General features: G+C 35.4%; 1 protein-coding gene across 8 annotated transcripts in view; it reads right to left on the bottom strand.

The window, feature by feature from the left end:
* The window catches only part of INO80D (INO80 complex subunit D), a 60858-nt gene that overhangs the window by 25176 nt on the left and 15398 nt on the right, over positions 1 to 20284 (bottom strand). For 7 of the 8 annotated variants that reach the window (XM_074340838.1, XM_019726893.2, XM_074340848.1 and 4 more), the window contains exons 4-6: positions 15218 to 15966; positions 9189 to 9297; positions 1090 to 1314 (exon numbers count right to left, since the gene is read on the bottom strand). In XM_074340838.1, coding sequence (XP_074196939.1) covers positions 1090 to 1314; positions 9189 to 9297; positions 15218 to 15869 — 986 coding nt within the window. In that variant the 5' untranslated portion in view covers positions 15870 to 15966. Of the gene's footprint in view, positions 1 to 1089; positions 1315 to 9188; positions 9298 to 15217; positions 15967 to 18675; positions 18787 to 20284 lie in introns of those variants that run through there. The other variant, XM_074340858.1, reaches the window with a different exon arrangement.

Here is a 20284-nt window from a genome sequence, read left to right on the forward strand (position 1 = left end):
AAACTCATAAAATGTTATATACTGTACATAGTCAAGGTTGTTTTAAAATATAAGTAAAAAGTGTGAAATAATAAACTCAATATGGAACTAAGCCTTTTAAATTTGAAAATTATTTCCTTAGTTAAATAAATAGGGAGATATTTTGGAAATTCAATTAAATTAGTATTTTCAAAAGGTATATAATCTAATATAAGCAATTATGATTTGACTTAAGTTTTTATTACCTAAATGAACAAACTTCCAAAATGGTAATATATCATAATTTCTTCATTGAAATACCAGCTAACTCTACATTTCCAATATACGGATTTTCATTCAATAAAACATTATGTAAACATTATAAATCCTGTTTTCAAAACAATCTTTAAGAAAACAGGGGAATGGCTATGACATATTTTTATGGAAAAAAAAAACTGGACACATAACTCACACACATACACACACACACACACACACACACACACACACAAACACAGAAAAAGACTAGAATGAAACAGAATCAAAATGTGCTCTTTCTGCTTTGTGAATGGTGATATGACAGAGGTTTTTCCCTTTTTATTGATATTTTTCAAATTTTTTTAAGTAAGCAAGTATCTATACTATAAACAGAGGAATTTTCCTCAAAAGAAATCCAATGTAATGAAACATTTTGAACACGTAATATGGGGGATAATGTAAATATTAACAGAAAATACATTTGAAAAAATTTTTAAATAATGTAAATAGAAAACATACTGTGGTACTTTTGTAATAAAAAACTCTAAATATTACTTTTAAATAACGTAAGAAATTTCTAAGTATTGTATTTTTTTAAAGACAGGTAACATTCTCAAATCCTTTATTGAATAAATTCTAATCAAACTCTAGCAAAATTATAGTAATGCTTTAATTTTACTGTCAGCTCATGGCAGTATTATTTCTCCACCAGTGTAGAATAGAACTTTGTCTGAGCAGCAAAACCAAAATACAATGCATAAATATTTCAGGCTTAAAAGCCTACCACCTATTGTGCCTTAACTATCCTTTCAAAACATACAGAAACAGACCGAGACAATTCCTCAGAAACAAGTGACTGCATCGGGCTCTAACCTGGTTCGACTGCTTGCAGCTCTCTGCAGTTCTTGCATTAACTGACCAGTACACTCTGGTTCTCTACTAGCCGCCTGCAGCAAGGCTTTCCTTAACGTATGCCGGCATTTCTTTTGACGAGACTCTGCCCGCTCCAGGCGGCAGAGATGCTTATATTTCTGCTGAAAGTAAGTGCAAAGTTGGGTCACCCTGGAGCTCCTACTCTCCATATCATCGTCATCAGACCTGGAAGGAGCAGGGAGAGAAATGAAAAACTGATTATACGTGGATAAAAGCAGGGGAAGAAGGGTAGCCAGATGCACAGGGTTAAAGCTTGGCGGCAGGCATTTGAGCACACACTTTAACAAAGTTAGAGGAAGAGAATTCCAGTACAGCTGAAAATAAAAGTACTATGTTTCAACAATAAGTAGGGGGATAGAGACAACCCAATGCTTTAAGACGCTTAACCTTCTTAGCATGTCACAATCAGTGTCTTCCAAATTTTAAATGACTAGGAATTCTTGGGAAGAATACATTTTCTTTACCTTTACTTACAAAAGGGTCTGAGTAAATGGCATGGCAGTTATGAGGAAATACAGCAAAATTTCATAAAAGATAGGTCATACCAGAAATAGAGCAGCGAATTCCAGCAGTGCATTATCAAAGAACTGCCCTTTTAGATGTACTGGTTTTCAACTACCTTTTTCTTGAAGAATTTTGATTGTAGGGATCACAAACATTCTACAGGTTTTTTGGTTTTTGTTTTTTTTAACTATAGGAGATATCCTAAACAACATTTCATATACCAGGGTTTTTTCTGTAATTATGCTAATGTCAACTGATCGGTGGAAGTGCTCCATAGAAAAGGATGCTGAGGGCACATTTTGGTTCAACAAGACAGAGTGTTGTAGTTAGTTAGTAATGTCCCATCAGTGAGGTCAGAAAGGTCCCTTTCTATGGAACAAATGTGATCTCACTTTTTAGTGTTAGGAATAATGCACACTAGACTTGAAAACTGACCCATGTTACTTTACCTTCTTTCTCTTCTACTGTAACATAAATAAATAGCACACCAGTGACACTACAAACTACATGTTATCCTACTGATCTTCCGTAAAGCATTGCTTGGTTTCTCTTAAGTGGTATCCCTCCTTTTCCCTTCAGAACAGCTCCTTAACAGGCTGCTCTGTAAACTTCCGTTCAGTATATGTCCTAAGAAACATGTTCTCTTCAGTATACGAGTACATTCTACCACAGATATACCAATTGAAAGATCTTACTTCAATCTTTTCATTTATTCAACATTCAACAATTACTGCATGTCTATTATGCTAAGTATAATACTACAGAGGAGAAACAAAGCATTTCATGAAGTCTGCAATGCAATTTAGACAAGATAAATGCATCCCAAATGTTAAGCCAAGAGGATAAAATCAATAACTAAAACTGTGGGGCAGACAGACAAATGATTCAAATATCTGACCTAGAATTAGAAATATCTGGGAGCTTTTTAAAATTTCACATTTCCAAAATCTACTGAACCAGTGTTTCCATGGGACGGGGCCCATGAATCTTTATTTTGAATTGTCCCCACCAAGTCCCTCAGCAGATCTTCATTTTGGGAGCTGTAAGTTCTAGTAGAGCCACCCATGCTATAAATATCTTTAACATGATGTAGACAACAATAATTAACATCAGAGAAGTACAGCGAAAGAGCTATTAAAGTTCACTAGAAAGATTATTGGATGGAAGCTTTGTAGAGAAGATGACAATACAACTGAATCTTGAAGAAGGGGTAGAATTTGAAGATGAGAGGCGAAGGGTACATCACAAAGATGAAACAATATAAACCAAGATACAGACATGAACAGGATGGGGAACAGCAAGTGCTAAGTAGCTTGGCTTTGCTAAGGTGTGGAGTAGGGAGGGGACTGACCCTGGTAAGGTAAACTTTCTGAACCTGAATGCCAAATTAAAGAGTTTAACCTTTATTCCACAGGCAATGAAGAACCTTGGAGATTTTTAAGAAAATAGGTAACAGTAATAGAGCTGTGCATGAGAAAGATTACACTGCCAGAGAATAAAATGGAGGGAGAGACAGAAGCGGAGAACAGTGGGGAAATTATTATAAAACTCCAGATAAGAGATAACAAGGAGCCACATCAGGGTGGCAGCGCAGGCCTGGAGAAGATGAGCGGTAATCTGCACTTATAAAACACAGACTTTGTCAACTGGGCAAGGAAAATGGAAGGGACAATTATCACTCAGTTTCCATCAGCAAAGACCAGGGAACGGGAGCCAAGTCCAGATCTGGGGCAGAAAGTAAATTTCAGACCTACGGAATATAAAGCACAGATGAGATCTCCAAAGGAGCAGTGGAAAAACTGTTGGAAATGATAAACTAGAGCGCATTTAGGGAAGAGATACAGATTTCAGAGTCAACAACTAACAACTGAAAGACAGGGGAGTGACTAAAAATAAAAGGCCACAGAGATACTAGGAAGAACAAGACATAAGAGCTATTACAAAAGAATTAACTCAATTTGGTGACTGGATATGAAGAATAAGAAAGTCAATAATGACTCAATGACTTTGAATCTGAATAACTAGGAGAATGGAAGTGTCATTCTATTAAAAAAAAAGGAAAGAGAGAGGACAAACAGCAAGTCTTTAAGGGAAAGTAAAGCTCCTGGGGGGACGGGAGAGGGCAGTAATCACTTGCCAAAAGTGTTATTTGGAAAGACTATTACTGCAGGGAAGACTGGCCTAGAGCAATGGTTCTCAAGTGAACCACAGAAAGGCGCACCTGGATGCTACATCATTACAAAAGTTTTCAAAGCTTATTCATGGTTTCCATACTTATCTTGATGTGGAGCAGTAAGTAATAAACGGTTTGCAGGCTGGCATAGGTCCACAGACCATCCCTGGCACGGTCCGAAACTAAGATCTCCAAGATGCTTCCTAAGATGCCTCTAAGATGCCATGACAATACTGTTTCAAACCAGGTTGCTGAGGAAGAGTAGCAACTGGGAAGACGAAGGCCAGTTCCCATCATTTACCAGCAGACAGCAGGCCTGGCACCCCCTGCATCCTCAATATGTGTTAGTTTCCCTCCTTCTTTAACTTTCCTCACCTGTGAAATGAGAACTATGCCCAGTGGGCTTGCTTATCCCCTGAGGTTAAGAGAATGAAAAGAAATGATATATGTGAAATCACAATATAAGTACAGGTATTATTATTAAAATGCTACTAATAACTCCAAATATGAGCAGTAAATTCCAAACCTGATTTCCTAAGACTTCAGATTTGTCTGTCATCTCAAGGCATGACGTGAAATTCCCCAAATGAAATTCATTTTAATTTATTTAAAACACAACGAAAAGGCAAAGAGGCAACATCTCTGATAAAACAGGGGAGTCAGGAAGAAATATACATATTGAGGAAAATAATGAGTTTAATTTTACAAATGCTAAATTTGTGGTATTGGCAGAACATTCCATGAGAAATATCTGATAGGTAGTTTAAACTCAAAAGAAAGGTGGGACATGAGAAAAAGATTTGGGAGCTATTCACAGAGATAACAGTTGAAACAAACAAACAAAACAGGATAAAAGACTTGCGACAATATGGCAATTTAGATACTCCAGGGGACCTAAAGCAACTACATACAGGATAAGACATACTTATGGACGCATTTTTGGTCTCAAAAGAAGTAGAGGGAATCTCTTCCCCAAACCGCTTGGTCAACAAACAAACAAACAAACAAACAAACAAACTTTTTTTAAAAATCAGAATTGAAGCTAAAGTCAAAAGCAGGGAACAAAAGGGCGGGGGGAATGGACTGCACTCAGGGCACATGATGATAGAGGCACTAACAGCGGATATAAAACCTCATTCCAACAAGATGAAGTAGCCCAACCCAAAGTTCTAGGATAAGTCTAGGACCTAAAAAAAAATCAAAATTGCCATGCACACGAGAAGGCAAACCACTTTACATGACAAGAAGAAAATAATAAGGACTTACAAGGACTACAAAGGTTGCAATTACGAGATACTGAATATAAAATAGTTATGTATGAAATGTTAAAGGATGGATTTACAAAGGTAAGAAAGCAAGAAAAGACAAACAGAAACGATCAGTAGATCTGAAAAGGAAATAAATGTAATACCTACATACAAAAATTATTTTAATCCAAATTCCGTGGACATTTTACCCAATAGAAAGGAAACAAGGCAATTATGCCCATCTCCACTATTTCTATTTAATATTTTACTGAAGGTCTTAGCCAATGCAGTAAGGCCAGAAAAAACAATAAAAGTCATAAGACAGGAAGAAGTAAAACAGTCTATATTCATGGATGACATAATTATTTGCAAAAAAAAAAAAAAATCATAATTTACCAAAAAAGTCTAGAACTAATAAGTAAATTTATCAAAATTGAAGTATATATTAATGAGTGCAGATCAGTCTAACAAATTTTAGTTCTATATAAGCAGCAAACAAATGAAAGATAAAATTACAAAAACAATTCAGTTTACAACAGTATCAAAAACAAAATACTTCAGGACAAATTTAATAAAATATGTACATGGCATACATACTAAAAACTAAGCGTTACTGAGAAAAAATTTTGAAGACCTTAACTAGAGCAGTATCTATCCCATAATCATGGATTGAATGACTTACTATTGCTAAAATATAAATTCTCCACAAATGAATTTATAATAAAAAACAAAATTACAATAGGCTAGTTTGCAGAAAATGACAATTTGATTATAAGATTTCTGTGGAAATGAGAAGTACCCAGGATAGTCAAAATAATCATGAAAAAGAACTAAGTTGTAGGATACAAACAACCGAATTTCTAGACTTACTATAAAACTAGTCAGGGAGTCAGAATAGCCTAAAAATTAATTAATGGGACAGAACAGAGTTCAAAAATAGGTTCACATTTATATGGTTAATTCTTGACAAAGGTATCAAAGCATTTGAATGGGAAATGAAATGTATTTTCAACAAATAGTACTAGAACAACTAAATATCCATATATACAAAAGAATGAACCTTGACCCCAAAACACCACACATAAAAATTTACTTGAGATGGGTTATGGAACTAAATGTTAAAGCTAAAGTTAAACCTAGAAGGTTTCTAAAGACAACCGAGGAGAAAATTAGAAATCAATAACTATATGCAGGTTGAGAAATTCATTAACGTATGTCAGTTAAACAACACACTCCTAAATGATCAACTGGCCAAAATATAAACCACAAAGGAAATTAGAAAATATTTTGAGATAAGTGAAAATGAAATACAGATACCATAACTTATTGATGAATGTAAAAGAAAAACTCAGATTTTTCCTTCCTGAATAGAGGAAAACCCAGTTCTTCCTTAGTGCTTTTTCTTTCCTGTGAGTTTCATTTACTACTGACTCAAAACACTTCCTTTCTGGTCACCAAATGTGTGGAGGGTTTTCCTCAGACCACACCAACCAACTGTCTGCAATATAAGGTTGATGTCCTACAATTTAACTCAGTTCTGACACCCTCTACCTGGAGATAGCTTCAGACTTCAGATCCCACAGATTAAGGGCTCTGTCCCACAAGACTGCTCCCACCCCACTTCAGCCACCAATCGCAAGTAATAGGTCCCCAGGTTACCCACAACTTTTGTCCAATTTAGCGGTAAAGAGGAGGTTCACACGACCTGCTCCTCAGGTTCGATTAATTTATACTAGAGTAGCTCACAGAACTTAGGGAAACACTTATGTTTATCAGTTTATTAAGGGATACAGATGAACATCCAGATGGAAGAGATGCATTGAGCGAGGTATGTGGGAAGAAGGGGTACACCAGTCACCCAGCACCGCCATGAATTCACCAACCAAGAAGCTCCTCAAATCCCACACTCCTGGGATTTTATGGAAGCTTCCTCACATAGGCACGATCAATCGATCAATCGTTAATTCCGTTTCCATCTTCTCATCCCTCTCTGGAGGATTGTGGGTGGAGCTAAAAACTCTAAGCTTCTAATTATGGTTTGGTCTTGCTGGTGACCAGCACCCAGCCAGAAGCCATCTAGGAGCCCACCTAGAGTCACCTCATAAGAACAAGAGATGCTCTTTGTGCTCTCATAACTTAGCGATTTACAAGGGTTCCCGGAGCTCTGTGTCAGGAACTCGGGACAGAGACCAATATATTTTTTCTATTATCTCACAGTGAAGACTAGAGAGAGATGTATAGCTAAATCCCCTTTCTTTTTTTAAAAAAATAAAGATACCAAATCAATAACCTACATTCAACCTTAAGAAACTAAAGGAAGAGAAAACTAAACCCAAAACAAGCAGAAGGAATGAAATAATAGACTAGGGAAAAAATAAATGAAAAAAGAATAGAAAAAGTATAATAAAGAAAAATCAATGAAACCAAAAACTGGTTCTTTGAAATGATCAACAAAATTGACAACCCTTAAAGCTCAACTAACCAAAAAGAAAGAGACGACTCATATTACCAAAATTAGAAATGAAAGAGGGGACATTACTAACCTACCTTATAGGGGAAAAAAGATTATAAGGAACTATTACAAAAATTGTATGCCAATAAATTAAATAATAAAGATGAAATGAACAAGTTCCTTAGAGACACAAGCTTCTGAATCGCACTCAAGAAAAAAACAGAAAAATCTCAATAAACCTCTAACTAGTAAAGAGATTGAATTAGTACTCAAAAACTTACCACAAAGAAAAGCCCCCTGACCTGATGGCTTCACTGGTTAATTACACCAAATGTTTAAAGAAGAATTACCACCAATCAATCACAAATTCTTCGAAAAAATGATGAGGGAATACTTCCCAATTCATTCTATCAGGCCAGTATAACCCCAATACCAAAATTAAACAAAGACATCGCAAAGAAAGAAAACTACAGACTGATATCCATTATGAATGTAGATGTAAACTTTTCAACAAAATACACACAAACCAAATCCAGAAGCATGTAAAAAAGGATTATATACCATGACCAATAGGATTGATCCGAGGAATGCAAGCTGGATACAACATATGAAAATCAATGTAATAGACCCCACAAAGACCAAAAAAAACACATCATAAGACACGTGCTACATGAATGACTCTTGAAAATGTTACACTTAGTGAAATAAGCCAGGCATAAAAGGACAATTATTGTATAATTCTACTTATATGAAATACCTAAGTAGTCTCTTATGAATCAGTTCCCTTAGCCTAATCACCTCTGGGTGTACTCACAAATCACATTTTTAAGCCTATAAATTAAAAACCAGACCCTATATAATGTATGTCCATACAATGATACTGTATCGGCCTGGGGCAGATATCTGGTCTCCCCTCTACCTCACTGAGCATCCATTCAAAAAATAAAAAAATAATCAGCTGATTCTCTGAGTTATCTTCTGCCCCCACAGATAAAGATCTCCCTCAGTACTGTCAAACTTGCACCAAGTGAATTCCTGTGAGGCCAAGGCAGTCAGTCCCCTGAAAGAAAACTAGCTTCCTCACTCTCACTGCAGGGGCTGTTCATTAATCTACAGCTTTCTGGTAAGGTAGATACTAAGAACCTTTAATGAGATTATCTTGAAAAACATTTTAGCGTATTTGAAATATGTAGCACATTAACATATTACAGAATAGATCAATCTTGCCAAAGCTAGAGGTGAAATAAAAAGCACTATTTCCAGCTACTGTGGGGCTAGGCCAAAGAAGATATGGAGAAGTCAGGCAGAGAGACTCCATGTAGCCCTGGGACCACGGGCAGGTTCCTTAACCTCTCTGGGCCTTGATTTCCTCTTCTGTAAAGTGAGGAAATGAGATCAAATCATCTCTAAGATCCCTTTCAAATCTAAATTCTATTTCAATTGTTTCCTACAGTGATAAAGGGGAAAGACAGAAATAAATTTACCAAGGCAACTTAAGAATAACTTTCCTCAAAAAATATAGCACATTTCTTCCCAAGTGAAATCTATTTTACCTCCTTACAATAAAACTAGATCCAATAATGAAAAAAAAAAAAACACTTTTGCATATATAGGAATCAATCTACTACAGTAATTTAGAAAAAAAACAAAAAGGAAGACTTACGTGTGTCTTTCATATCTGAGGGTTTCTCGGATGGACCATGCAACCTGGTATGGTGAGGCCTGCTCTGAGTCCTCCAGTTCCTCTCCGCTTTCTTCAGACCAGTCCAACCCTGGGACAGATGAGAGGATATTGCAAGTTAGAAAATTTTACTTCTATTTAAAATTTCAATAAAAAGCCACCTAAAATACGTAACCCAACATCTACAGCAAGTACATTCATAGTGTGAACAAATGCCTCCTGATGAGTTTTATCCCTAACAAAGTCATTAATAGTAATAATGAACAATGAATGTCTAACAAAGATATTAATCACATGCAGTCAGGTCCGAAATGATGACATTATAACAGAAAGGGCTATCTATATTCCAAGGATGAACTTCTTTTGTCAAACACTTCACTAATGGAATAGAAACAACACAAGCAAATTCAAGTCCAAAAAAGGTAGAATTCCTTAAGTATCAAAACATCATTACAATATCAGAAAAATATAAAACATATTCATGACAGTGAGAAAAGCAGTTTGGGCAACAACAAAATCAAAAGGGGTCCATGGAATCATATACTTCAACAAAGAAGGACCCTAGAGTAAACTGCCCAAGGTAAATACTCCATTCCCCTATCCCAACACCTCTACAGGAAAGGACTCTATCCACTAGACAGGGCCATTCCCTCCACAAGAAGAGAGAAGAGTAAGATGGCAATTCTATTTCTAACGTGGCTTGGAGTTTCGTGTAATTCTTTTAAATAATATCTGCCACATTTTGTGTTCAATTTTGAAAAACAAGTTTCAAGGGAGAAGTAGAGAAATATAGTATGAACAATGCTTGATTTTGTTAAATGCTATTAGTTTTAATTGGATAATTGCTAGCTTCCTACAGAAGGGTTTTACCTTTTCAAAAGCTTTACATCTTAAAGCGGTCTTGATAAACACTGACGTTGCATAGCCTAAAATATGACAGTGTGTAGGGACTACATAACTTTCATATACTCATACCAGTATGAAACTTAGAGACCTTGATAACTAGTATTCTACGTCTTCCTTCTTGACACATAACTTAGATGCAGTTATATCAGGAAGGACCTCATAGGGCGGCCAGATGGCTCAGTTGGTTAGAGTGCGAGCTCTTAACAACAAGGTTAGGGGTTCAATTACCACATGGGATGGTGGGCTGAGCTCCCTGCAACTAAAGATTGAAAACGGCAACTGGACTTGGAGCTGGGCTGCGCCCTGGAGAAACACAGTTCCCCAATATTCCCCAATTAAAAAAGAAAAAAAGGACCTCAGAGATTTTTTCCATATTTTAAATGATTTACATGTGCCAAACAGGGAAATTAAGAAAAAGTTAACTGAAATGTAAATTATAAACACTTAAATAACACATTGCAATTGGCATCAAGAAACCTCAAATCTAGTTACAAGATGACTATCCAAAATGTGAGGTCACCTTAAAAAGTAAGTTACTTTCTTTCAACTAAAACAGTAATTTGTTTTTTTGTTTTGTTTTAAGTGAAAAACAATTAAGTGATCACAACAGCATCAGCTTCAAAATGTTGAAAGGTGAGGTCTTTCAAACACAAAGTGACACTTAAGGCACTTTTAAAAATTAGAACATGAGTTATCTGGAGAAGTTACAATAATTTCTAAGACAACTAAGCTTTCTCTGAAAAAGTCAAGATCTAAGTCATAAGAACTAAAATGGAAGTATTTCTCTTGTTGTGAAATTAACTGTCCAATAAAGCAAACCTTTGATCTTGGCTTCATTATCACTAGTTTTAATGTAACGAACTGAGATAACCAGCCCAAACAGGAGTACAAAAGCTAATTACAAGAACTGCGTTTGTCTTGAAGTACTCTTTGCGAATATGAATGCAGACTATGCTTGGTCATAATGGTGCATTACAATTTCTGATTCTCCAAAGAACCTTTGTTTTGAAAACTTGGGCCCCTAATATGTTTGAGTTAAAAAACAAAAAGACGATAGTTTTTCTGTGTTTTCGTTCTGTTCAAAATGATGGAAAATCAGCCCCCAACACAACATGCAAAAGCTAAAAAAAAAAAAAAAAAAAAAAAATCAGCCTCCAAAAGTAAAAATAAAAATCTTGTAGATGGTAGAGGTAAACTTATTCTTACAGTAGAATAAGAGGCAAATATTTGGGAGCAAAAAGTTAGATCTCTGTCTCAAAACTAATGCCTAATGAGTTCCAAATAGATGACTAAAATGTAAATAATAAAAGGACTAAAGGAAAATGAATATAATTATATACTCTTGGAATGAAGAGAGTCCAAACATGGGTTAAAAAAACAAAAACAAAAAACACCTGATTCAAAAGGAAGAAATCCTTAAAAAAGAGAATACATAAAAATTTTTAACTTCTAAATTCTAAAATCATTAGAACAGATATTTAAAAACAAATAACAAATGGGAGGAAGGAGAAGCTTTGCCACAAACATGAAATATGTATAAAAAGCTCTTACCAATCACTATAAAAGAGGAACACTTCATTAAAAATGGGTGAAAAATTGAAAAGGCAAAATAAATAGAAAATACAAATATCCAAAATAGCCTATGAACAAATATTCAAAACTACATTATTAATTCAAAATAGCAGTTCTTACTCAAAGTATGGTCCACAGATCCCCAGAGGTCCCAGGAACCCTCTCAGGGAGTTCCTTAAATCAATACTACCTTCAAAACAACACTAAGAAGGCATTATTTGCCTTTTTCACTGTGTTGAGATTTGTACTGACGGTTAAAAAAAAAACCATGACGGGTAAAATTGCTGGCACCTCAGCATGAAGCAAGGCAGTGACACCCAACTGTACTAGTAGTCATTCTATGTTCCACACCATGACTTGCAGTGAAATAAAAACAAAAGTGTCCAGAAGGTCCTTGATAAAGCACTTGTTTATTAAAGATTGTTCTTGAGCATGTCTTTATAGTATTTTGTGTGACTAAATGTGAAGTATATAAAGCACCTCTGCTGTATGATGGTTGTCTTGGGGAAAAGTACTTGCGTGACTTTTAATTGTGACCTAACCTAGCTGCTTTTTTTTTTCATTCAATACCATTTTTATCTGAAAGAATTACTAACAATCTATGGTTAGTAAGACTTAGATATTTGGCAGTCATTTTTTTCTAAAATGACCACAGTAAAACCATCTCTTCAAGGTACACAATGGATAGTGCTTGTTACCAATAATAAAATTCAAAGTTTTACTTGAAAGCTCAATTTTTTTGAAAACTTGAATTCATCACTGAAACTTCCTAATAGATGTTTCTGATGAGATTGGTGGTAATAACTAATGAATATAATTTTTAAATTTTACATAATGAAATATGTACAGATGTTCCAAATGTTGACGTATTTTATATAATGAAATTTATATAATGAAATATGTCAACATTTGGAACATCTGTAAAACTCAGTAAATCAGTATTTTCACCAAATGATCAACACATGATGTTACAAAACCTTGCATGGGTAAAAGATCCATTCAAAGTACAAGGTAGATCAATGGATTTTAATGTACCAGTATGCAAGATTCCCCGATACGGTTTCAGAATCCACATTGTAACTAATCTTCAAGAAACTACCACTTGTCAAGGTTTGGTGTAGAATCAAATAAGAATGTCGACACTTATTTGAAAACAAAACTATTAAAATATTCCTCCCTTCTCCAGCTACAAATGTGTAAGACCGTATTTTCATCTACTAACCCAAACCATGTATCACAACAGATCGACAGATCAACTACAGAAGCAAATAGGTGAATCTAGCAGTCTTCTAGTAAATCCGACATTAAGATTTATAAAGTAAAGTAAAAGAATGCATTTGTAATATTACATTATATTTATTTTTATTCTGGAAAAGTTATTTTTCATAAAAAGAACATGTTAACATGTAGTGAGTTTGTTTTCATTTTAAATGAGTTAGCATTTTTAAAATTTCTCAGTTTTAATTCCCAATTCAGTAGTCAATAGATATAATTTACATACACACTATGGTGTCCTCAGTACTTTTTAAGACTGTAAAAGGATTCTAAGGCCAAAAATATAAATATAAGAAACACTCAGATCTAAGGTATGCAAATATCCAGGGCTGTAAAGATGTAGAAAACCTGTCATTCTCATACACTGCTGAGAAAAGGGTAAACTCACAAACATCAAAAACCATTTTAAAAAATGGTAAGCTTGGAATCAGAATTTCTGCTTCTAGGAACCTATTTGAAGGAAAAATTAAAGATGTGACAGTAATTATTTTACTGTAAGGCTATACAGCTACAATACTTTACAATGATATAAACTGGAAAAGACTTAAATTAGAGAAAGTATTCAGGTGTTATGTTTTCATACACAACAAATTATGCTGTGTATGAAAAATTACTAATTGATAATACATTAGGAAAAATTTTAAAACAGGCTACACAACTGTATGTATGGAAGGAACCCACTTTTATATATCTGTAAGAATATACCAAGGTATTAACAAATATGTATTGATAAGGTTTGAGGTGTTTTAATCTATTATTTTTATTTATCTATATTTTAAAAATTTTATTCATTTTTTTAATTACCAAAGTCATACATGGTTTAATAAAAGGTGAAACAATGTAAAGCTATATAAGAAGAGTTACCACTCCCATCTCCTTAAAAATACATCCTGTCCAAGTCCATCCCTGTGTGACAGCCAACGTTAACGGCCTAGTCATGCATATTCACTCGCGCTTTACCTATGCTCAGACCTAACAGGCAAACATCTATCATATACTTGATCAATAGATATACTGATGTCCCTTGTTTATTGAGTTTATTTTTACAAAAATAAGATCATATAATACCTCTTGATCATTTTCTACTAGTTAACATATCATGGGTACAACCAGGTAAAAGATAGATTTCATTCATTTCTTTTTAGTAGCTGCATAATACTTCATAAAACATATATGTACAATAATTTACTCATGGTTTCCTATTGGTTATAAAAATTGTTTACAGATTTTTAATATTACAAGCAATGCTGTAATAAACATCCTTGAACACATATCTTTACACTCTGATTATTTTTATCCACAGGAGAGTCCCAAAGGTGAGTATGCTAGCTATACATACACTTTTAATTAACAGATACCAGCAATGTATCCCATAGCCGCATCAACACTGGATGTAATTTTTGCTAACCTGATGATAATTCATTGTTATTTTAATTTGCATTTCCCTGCCTGAGGATTGAGGGTTTCATTTGTTTATTGACTAGACTTCTCCTTCCTCTGTTCCCATCCCTTTCTCATTTTTCTATTGTCATGTCATATAAATAATTTTTCCTAAAGTCAGACTCACAGCTCATACCACATTCAAGAATAAATTCCAAATGAGTGAAAAGTTTAAATGATCAAAAACAAAACAATCAAATTCTTAATATACAATGTATAGTATCTGTATAAACTTGGGATCCAAGAGATTTTCTTGAGCAAGAAAGAAAACTCAGAAGCAACAAAGGAAAGACATGAACTATATTCAGGTCCTATCTATATTGTTTCACTTTTAAGTCATGAACAGGTAATGCTTTGGGAATTTTTTTTCAAAGACCTGTTTTTAAAAAAAAAAAACACACAACTGTTGGCAGATGTTAACAATGCTATCATTATTCCAAAGTCCTACGATAAGACATGTAGAGAACTTAAGACCGACAGGCAACTGAGCTCAGAGGCGTACAACCAAACACAACTACCTTTTGATACGGCTGCTGCTGTTATTACTACTCTTCCTCCTCCTCCTCCTCCTCCTACTACTACTAGAGGCTAGGACTTGAATTCTAACTTCTGCATTGTGTTCACCGATTATTATCCTCTCCAGCAGCAATTTACTCTAAGGTGCTCTACCAACATACAGGCTTTCTCACTGGAATACTGTGCAAGTGGCTCTTCTACCCCACCGCCTATGGGGAAGCTATTAAAAGAAAGCCTCGTGCAAAAGGCCACATTTTGTTGTATTCTGCACACATGATAAGGCAAAATAGATATTAACTCACCTAAATGGGGAAACAGATCAGTGTCCAACTGATGTTTCTGGGTGCACAGTTTCACCAGTCTCTGCAGCCGACTTATACAAGAGAAGTGTGGAGAGAAGGCTGTGGCTTTCATAAGGACCCGGTCAGTCCTGGGCGGGGCGGCGACAGGAGCCCTACTGGCTGGCAGGAGGGGCAGAGGCCTCTTGTGAGACAGCTGCCTGGCTTGTGCTATAGTGTGTGTGGTGGGGGCCACTCCCTGCATTGGTAGGCTGGTGTTCTGAGGTGGAGGTGACTTGCAGACTAAACCCTGCGGTGGTGGCGCGGAAGGTTTTAAAGAAGTGGACAAAGGTGACAGGTGGGAGTGCTGCTGCGGGGGCGGCTGCTGTGAAGGTGCAGGAGGGGGACTAAAGTGCTCTTGCCGAACTTTTAAAATCTCGGTCTCTCTCTGGCGCTGCCGATTCTGGGCCAACTTGCTCTGCAACTTCTTTCTCACAGTGGCTCCTTTCTTCAGGTCATCATCTTCCTCGTTGAAAGCAAAGGGGTCTTCCAACTCAGTTTCCAGGTAGTGGAGAGGGACCCTGGCCCCCGGTGGAGAGAGGGACATTCCATCCAGTCCGTTGGGCATCTTCAAGGCCAAAGTGGGCACCGTCAGGCTGAAGGCCATGGCATCCATCTGGTGCCTGACCTTCACCTCATCTATAGGATCATTCTTTTTCTTCCTCTCTTTTTTCGGGATAAAGCCAAGTACCTGCAAGTGGCTGTTGCAGTACCTTTAAAAACACATATACATGGGAAATGCTCATGATACATATTAGGAAAAGCAGGATATAAAACGACATATAATAAAACAGGAATCCTCCTGTGTTAGAAAGGCGTAACTCTCGGTGTGCATGGATTTAATATATGCAACTTGCACTACTCGCAAGCAATCCTCAAAGTCCATGCAACTTTGCTAAAGCGAATATGTGAACTGCACATGTGCAGAGGTTGTCAGACAGAACCAAGTCATTGAAATAGTGAGTGGCCCTGGATAACCGCCCAGCTATTGCTTTTCATACTGCTTTGTTAGTCTCTATTCATAGCAAACAAGGTAACTAACTCATCAAGAGTCACTTAAAATTCTCTTATTGAAAAAAAATATATGTTTCAATGCCATTCAAGTATTTGGAGATTCACAAAGATCTTATGACATAACCCTTAAGAATATCAAGTGCCCACTGTATGTTCTACAGGGAGGAAGGAATGCAGGGAGGAAAGAGGGAAGGAATAAGAATAGAAAGGAAGGAGAAAGTAAAGCAATAAAACTAGTCAGTAGGATTATAGATGAAATGGGTTCCTCAATAGCCAGATATAAGGACGTCATGGACCATCTCCTCTAGTTTCTACCTGCAGTAGGCACTAAAATGATGCCCTTTATACAGATAAGGAAACTAAACTTTATAGAAGTTAAATAACTTGCCTAAAATCATCCATCTGGAAAATGACAGAGCTAAGACCTGTTCTAAAAATCAAAGCTCACAAAGCCTTCAATAATGGGCAGGTTACCTTTGTAATGTAAATGCTATTTCAAAACTGCTATGAAAGGCTAGAACCCTTCTACATAATAGGAAAGTAGAATGCATGTTATATAACCACACTTAAAACCTATGGAAGTTTTTAACCAGCAGAAAAGCAGTGTTTTTTCAAACTGGTATTCCTCATGCAGTCAGTCCCACAGTGTGTTAACCAGCACGCCCTGGAAACACTGTTCCATGCTTACATAAGTTTGGGAAATGATGGTTTAAACAGGATAACGATTTCGTTATTTGTTTCTGCTGAACAACTACTCAGAGCATTTGCGTATGATAAAGTGCATTATGTTTCCAGGTGGAAATGTACCCATGCGGCAGTATTTCCCAAACTTATTTGAAAATGGCACATATTTTTCTTGCAGCACAACTGTGGTAGCTCCACAGAACACAGTTTAGGAAAAAGGCAATAACGTAAATAATTAATGCTAATCATCAAACTGAGCTGCAGCGAAATTTTTTTTTTACTAATTGTTAAAATACAGATACACCAAATAATCGGGAAACATTGTTTTATTGGTTTGTCGTAGAAATACCACGTTTCCCCGAAAATAAGACCTAGTCAGACAATCAGCTCTAATGCGTCTTTTGGAGCAAAAATTAATATAAGACCCAGTCTTATTTTACAGTAAGACCGGTTCTTATAGAATATAATAATATATAATATAATATAATATAATATAATATAATATAATATAATATAATATAACATAAGACTGGGTCTTATATTAATTTTTGCTCCAAAAGACGCATTAGAGCTGATTGTCCGGCTAGGTCTTATTTTTAGGAAAACGGTAAATCTATCAGAGGCACGCTTTAATTTTCAATACGACTATTAAGGAAAAAGCTTTCTGGACAGTAAAGAGAACCTATTCGGCGCCGCGTGTGTGTGTGTGTGTGTGTGTGTGTGTGTGGTATGTGTGTGTACACACCTAACAGGTGTGAGCCAAGTCCCACATACACCTTAAACAGAATAGAGTCATAAAGCTGTGGCGAACAAGAGAAAGGGCTTCAGGGATAACTACTACTGACCAAGAAGCTTCCCAAAAAAGAGTAAATGGTTTTTGTTGTTTTCAACTCATTCTCAAATTAATAAAAGGATGAGTTTTTGTAGTGGGGGGAAATGAGATGGGGTATTTTCTTTAAATTAGAAAGCAGACTTCCTGCTCATGTACATGTGGGCAGCCTGAAGCGGTAAGTGAGGCTACTGTGTGCTTCCTTACGTAAGAGGGCAGAGGCTGCCTGAACGCACGTACAGTCCTCCTGCAACCTCACCCTCAACTCACGCCAGCCACTCTGGCAGCGCTGTCACAACACAGAGTCTGAACTCTTAAAAACCTTGCCTCTGCTAAAAGGGGCAGTTCTTCACAACTGGAGTTTAAAAAGCTTACTTAGTTATGAACAGCATTTAAAATAAGTATGCAAACAGGAATTTCTAGTCTGAAAGAATGACTATCCAGGGCAGTAACTGCTATAGGGCTCTTTTGGCGGGGATGAAAATGTTGTAAAATTAGGCTGTGATAATTGCACAACCCTGTGAATATACTAAAAAAAAAAACTGACTTGTACACTTCAAATGGGTGAATTGTATGGAATGTGAATTATATCTTAAACTGCTTTAAAAAATAAACATACAGATAACAAGAAAATTCCTTGTTAAATACATATGTACTACTAAAATTATACATAAAATTATAGCAAACTTAAATTTAAAATATTACATAAAATAACCAACTTGATATAACCTCTTATCTCTGAGAAACAAAGGCTACAGTAATGAGCCTTAGCTTCCCACTGTACAAGTATATCAGCAAATGAACTTTACTTTTTAAGTATACCAGTACTTCTACTCAACATAACACTATTCTATTTCAGAACGGTAGACCATAAGTTAGCATTTATAATACAAACCAGATAAGCTAGACACCAGATATTAAGAAGCTTCCTCTAGCTGACCACCATCCAGATAATTTTGTCAATTAAAGGTCCTTGGAAATTTTTTTTCCTAAAACAAAACATAAGCCACCTCAAATCCTTAAGTGTCCAAAGAGTAGCTGCATTAACAATAATGAAAGCATATTTTCAAAAGAATGTTAATCTTTTCTACAGTATGTCATGTACTATAGTTACAACTCAATATTTATACATAGGTTTAGACATATTATTACATGAATTCAATCTGGATTTCTTGAGGTAATATATTACCTTCTGCTAATGCCTATTTTAATCTATTTTCAAACAACTCTACAACAATAAAAGTATTAATATCATTTGCATTCAGTCTCGGACCAATTTTGAAAAATATATGTAACCTAGTACTTATTATATATAGCTTCTCTTGACACAGCAATAAAAAGTCCTTTCCTTTTTTATCTTGTTTTAAAAAGGAAATTGCCTAGACTATAAAAGTGAAGACATGCTTCACAGAATTAATATTTTAGACAAATTCAGAATGACTCTCACTTTACTTCTTGTTCACAATACTTGCTTTATCTGAAATGAAAAATATCCAAGGTTGACAATTGCAACTGTGATAAAATGAATTTAAAACAATATTAGAGATGTGTTTACAGTGGAGCTTAATGTAAAAAAAAATTAATCCAAGTTCATCCATTCTTCAAGTTTAAAAAGGGTAGGGGTAAGAAATTATCATTTTCAGTCTGCTAAAACCAACTGGACAGATAAGCTTAGCCTAATACAGTGGTCCCTTTCTCACCTGAGATTAAAATTTTATTCCTTGCCTCACTAAGCAGCTGTTTCTAACCTTCAGGTATTGTAATTTGAAGCCTTAAGGGCTTATAAGAAATTCTAAGAGTATTCCCAAATCACCACATTATACTATACTCATTTTGGTGAGACCTCTATCAACACAAATTATGTATTTCACCCTAAAAGTGTAAAAATTGCTCACCATGACAGATAAAATACATGATTCATTCTCAACCAATTTATGGAGGTGACATTTGCTTATGCATAGGAACAAGGATGAATTGAAGGCGGCATATATTTTTTAAATTAAAGGTAGAAGTAAAAAAAAATTCAAATTTTCTACCTAAAGATAACAAATATTTGAAATTTTTTGTAAAATAAGCACGTGTCTCTCTGTAATACCCTACAATGTTCAACATGGGTTCTGGAGAACTCAAGAAAAAGAGACGTGGAAAAGAGATTGTATGTGAAACATAACGTGAATTTTTCTAAGAATATGAAAGCTGAATAACATGCACAAGACTTCTTTAAAAACACCACCCTGTTTTATTTAATTCAGCAAAGCAAAAATTCACAATTCTAGTGATAAAGCCTACCCTTACTCTGAAATTACAGTTTTTAATTTATAGTAAACATACTCTACATGGACTCTTTTTAACCAAAAGAGGCAAGGTTTTAAAAACAATGCCAAACACTGCTTACAAGTCTGATAGGAAGTAAATCTTCTGAATGATTCAAGTAATCATTCTTTTGTATAATTCTTTTTCAATAAGTACATACCCTTTGCTACCTTTCAAGCACAGATTTAAAA

The sequence above is a fragment of the Rhinolophus sinicus genome, linkage group LG01, assembly GCF_036562045.2.
Source record: "Rhinolophus sinicus isolate RSC01 linkage group LG01, ASM3656204v1, whole genome shotgun sequence".
Classification (NCBI taxonomy): domain Eukaryota; kingdom Metazoa; phylum Chordata; class Mammalia; order Chiroptera; family Rhinolophidae; genus Rhinolophus; species Rhinolophus sinicus.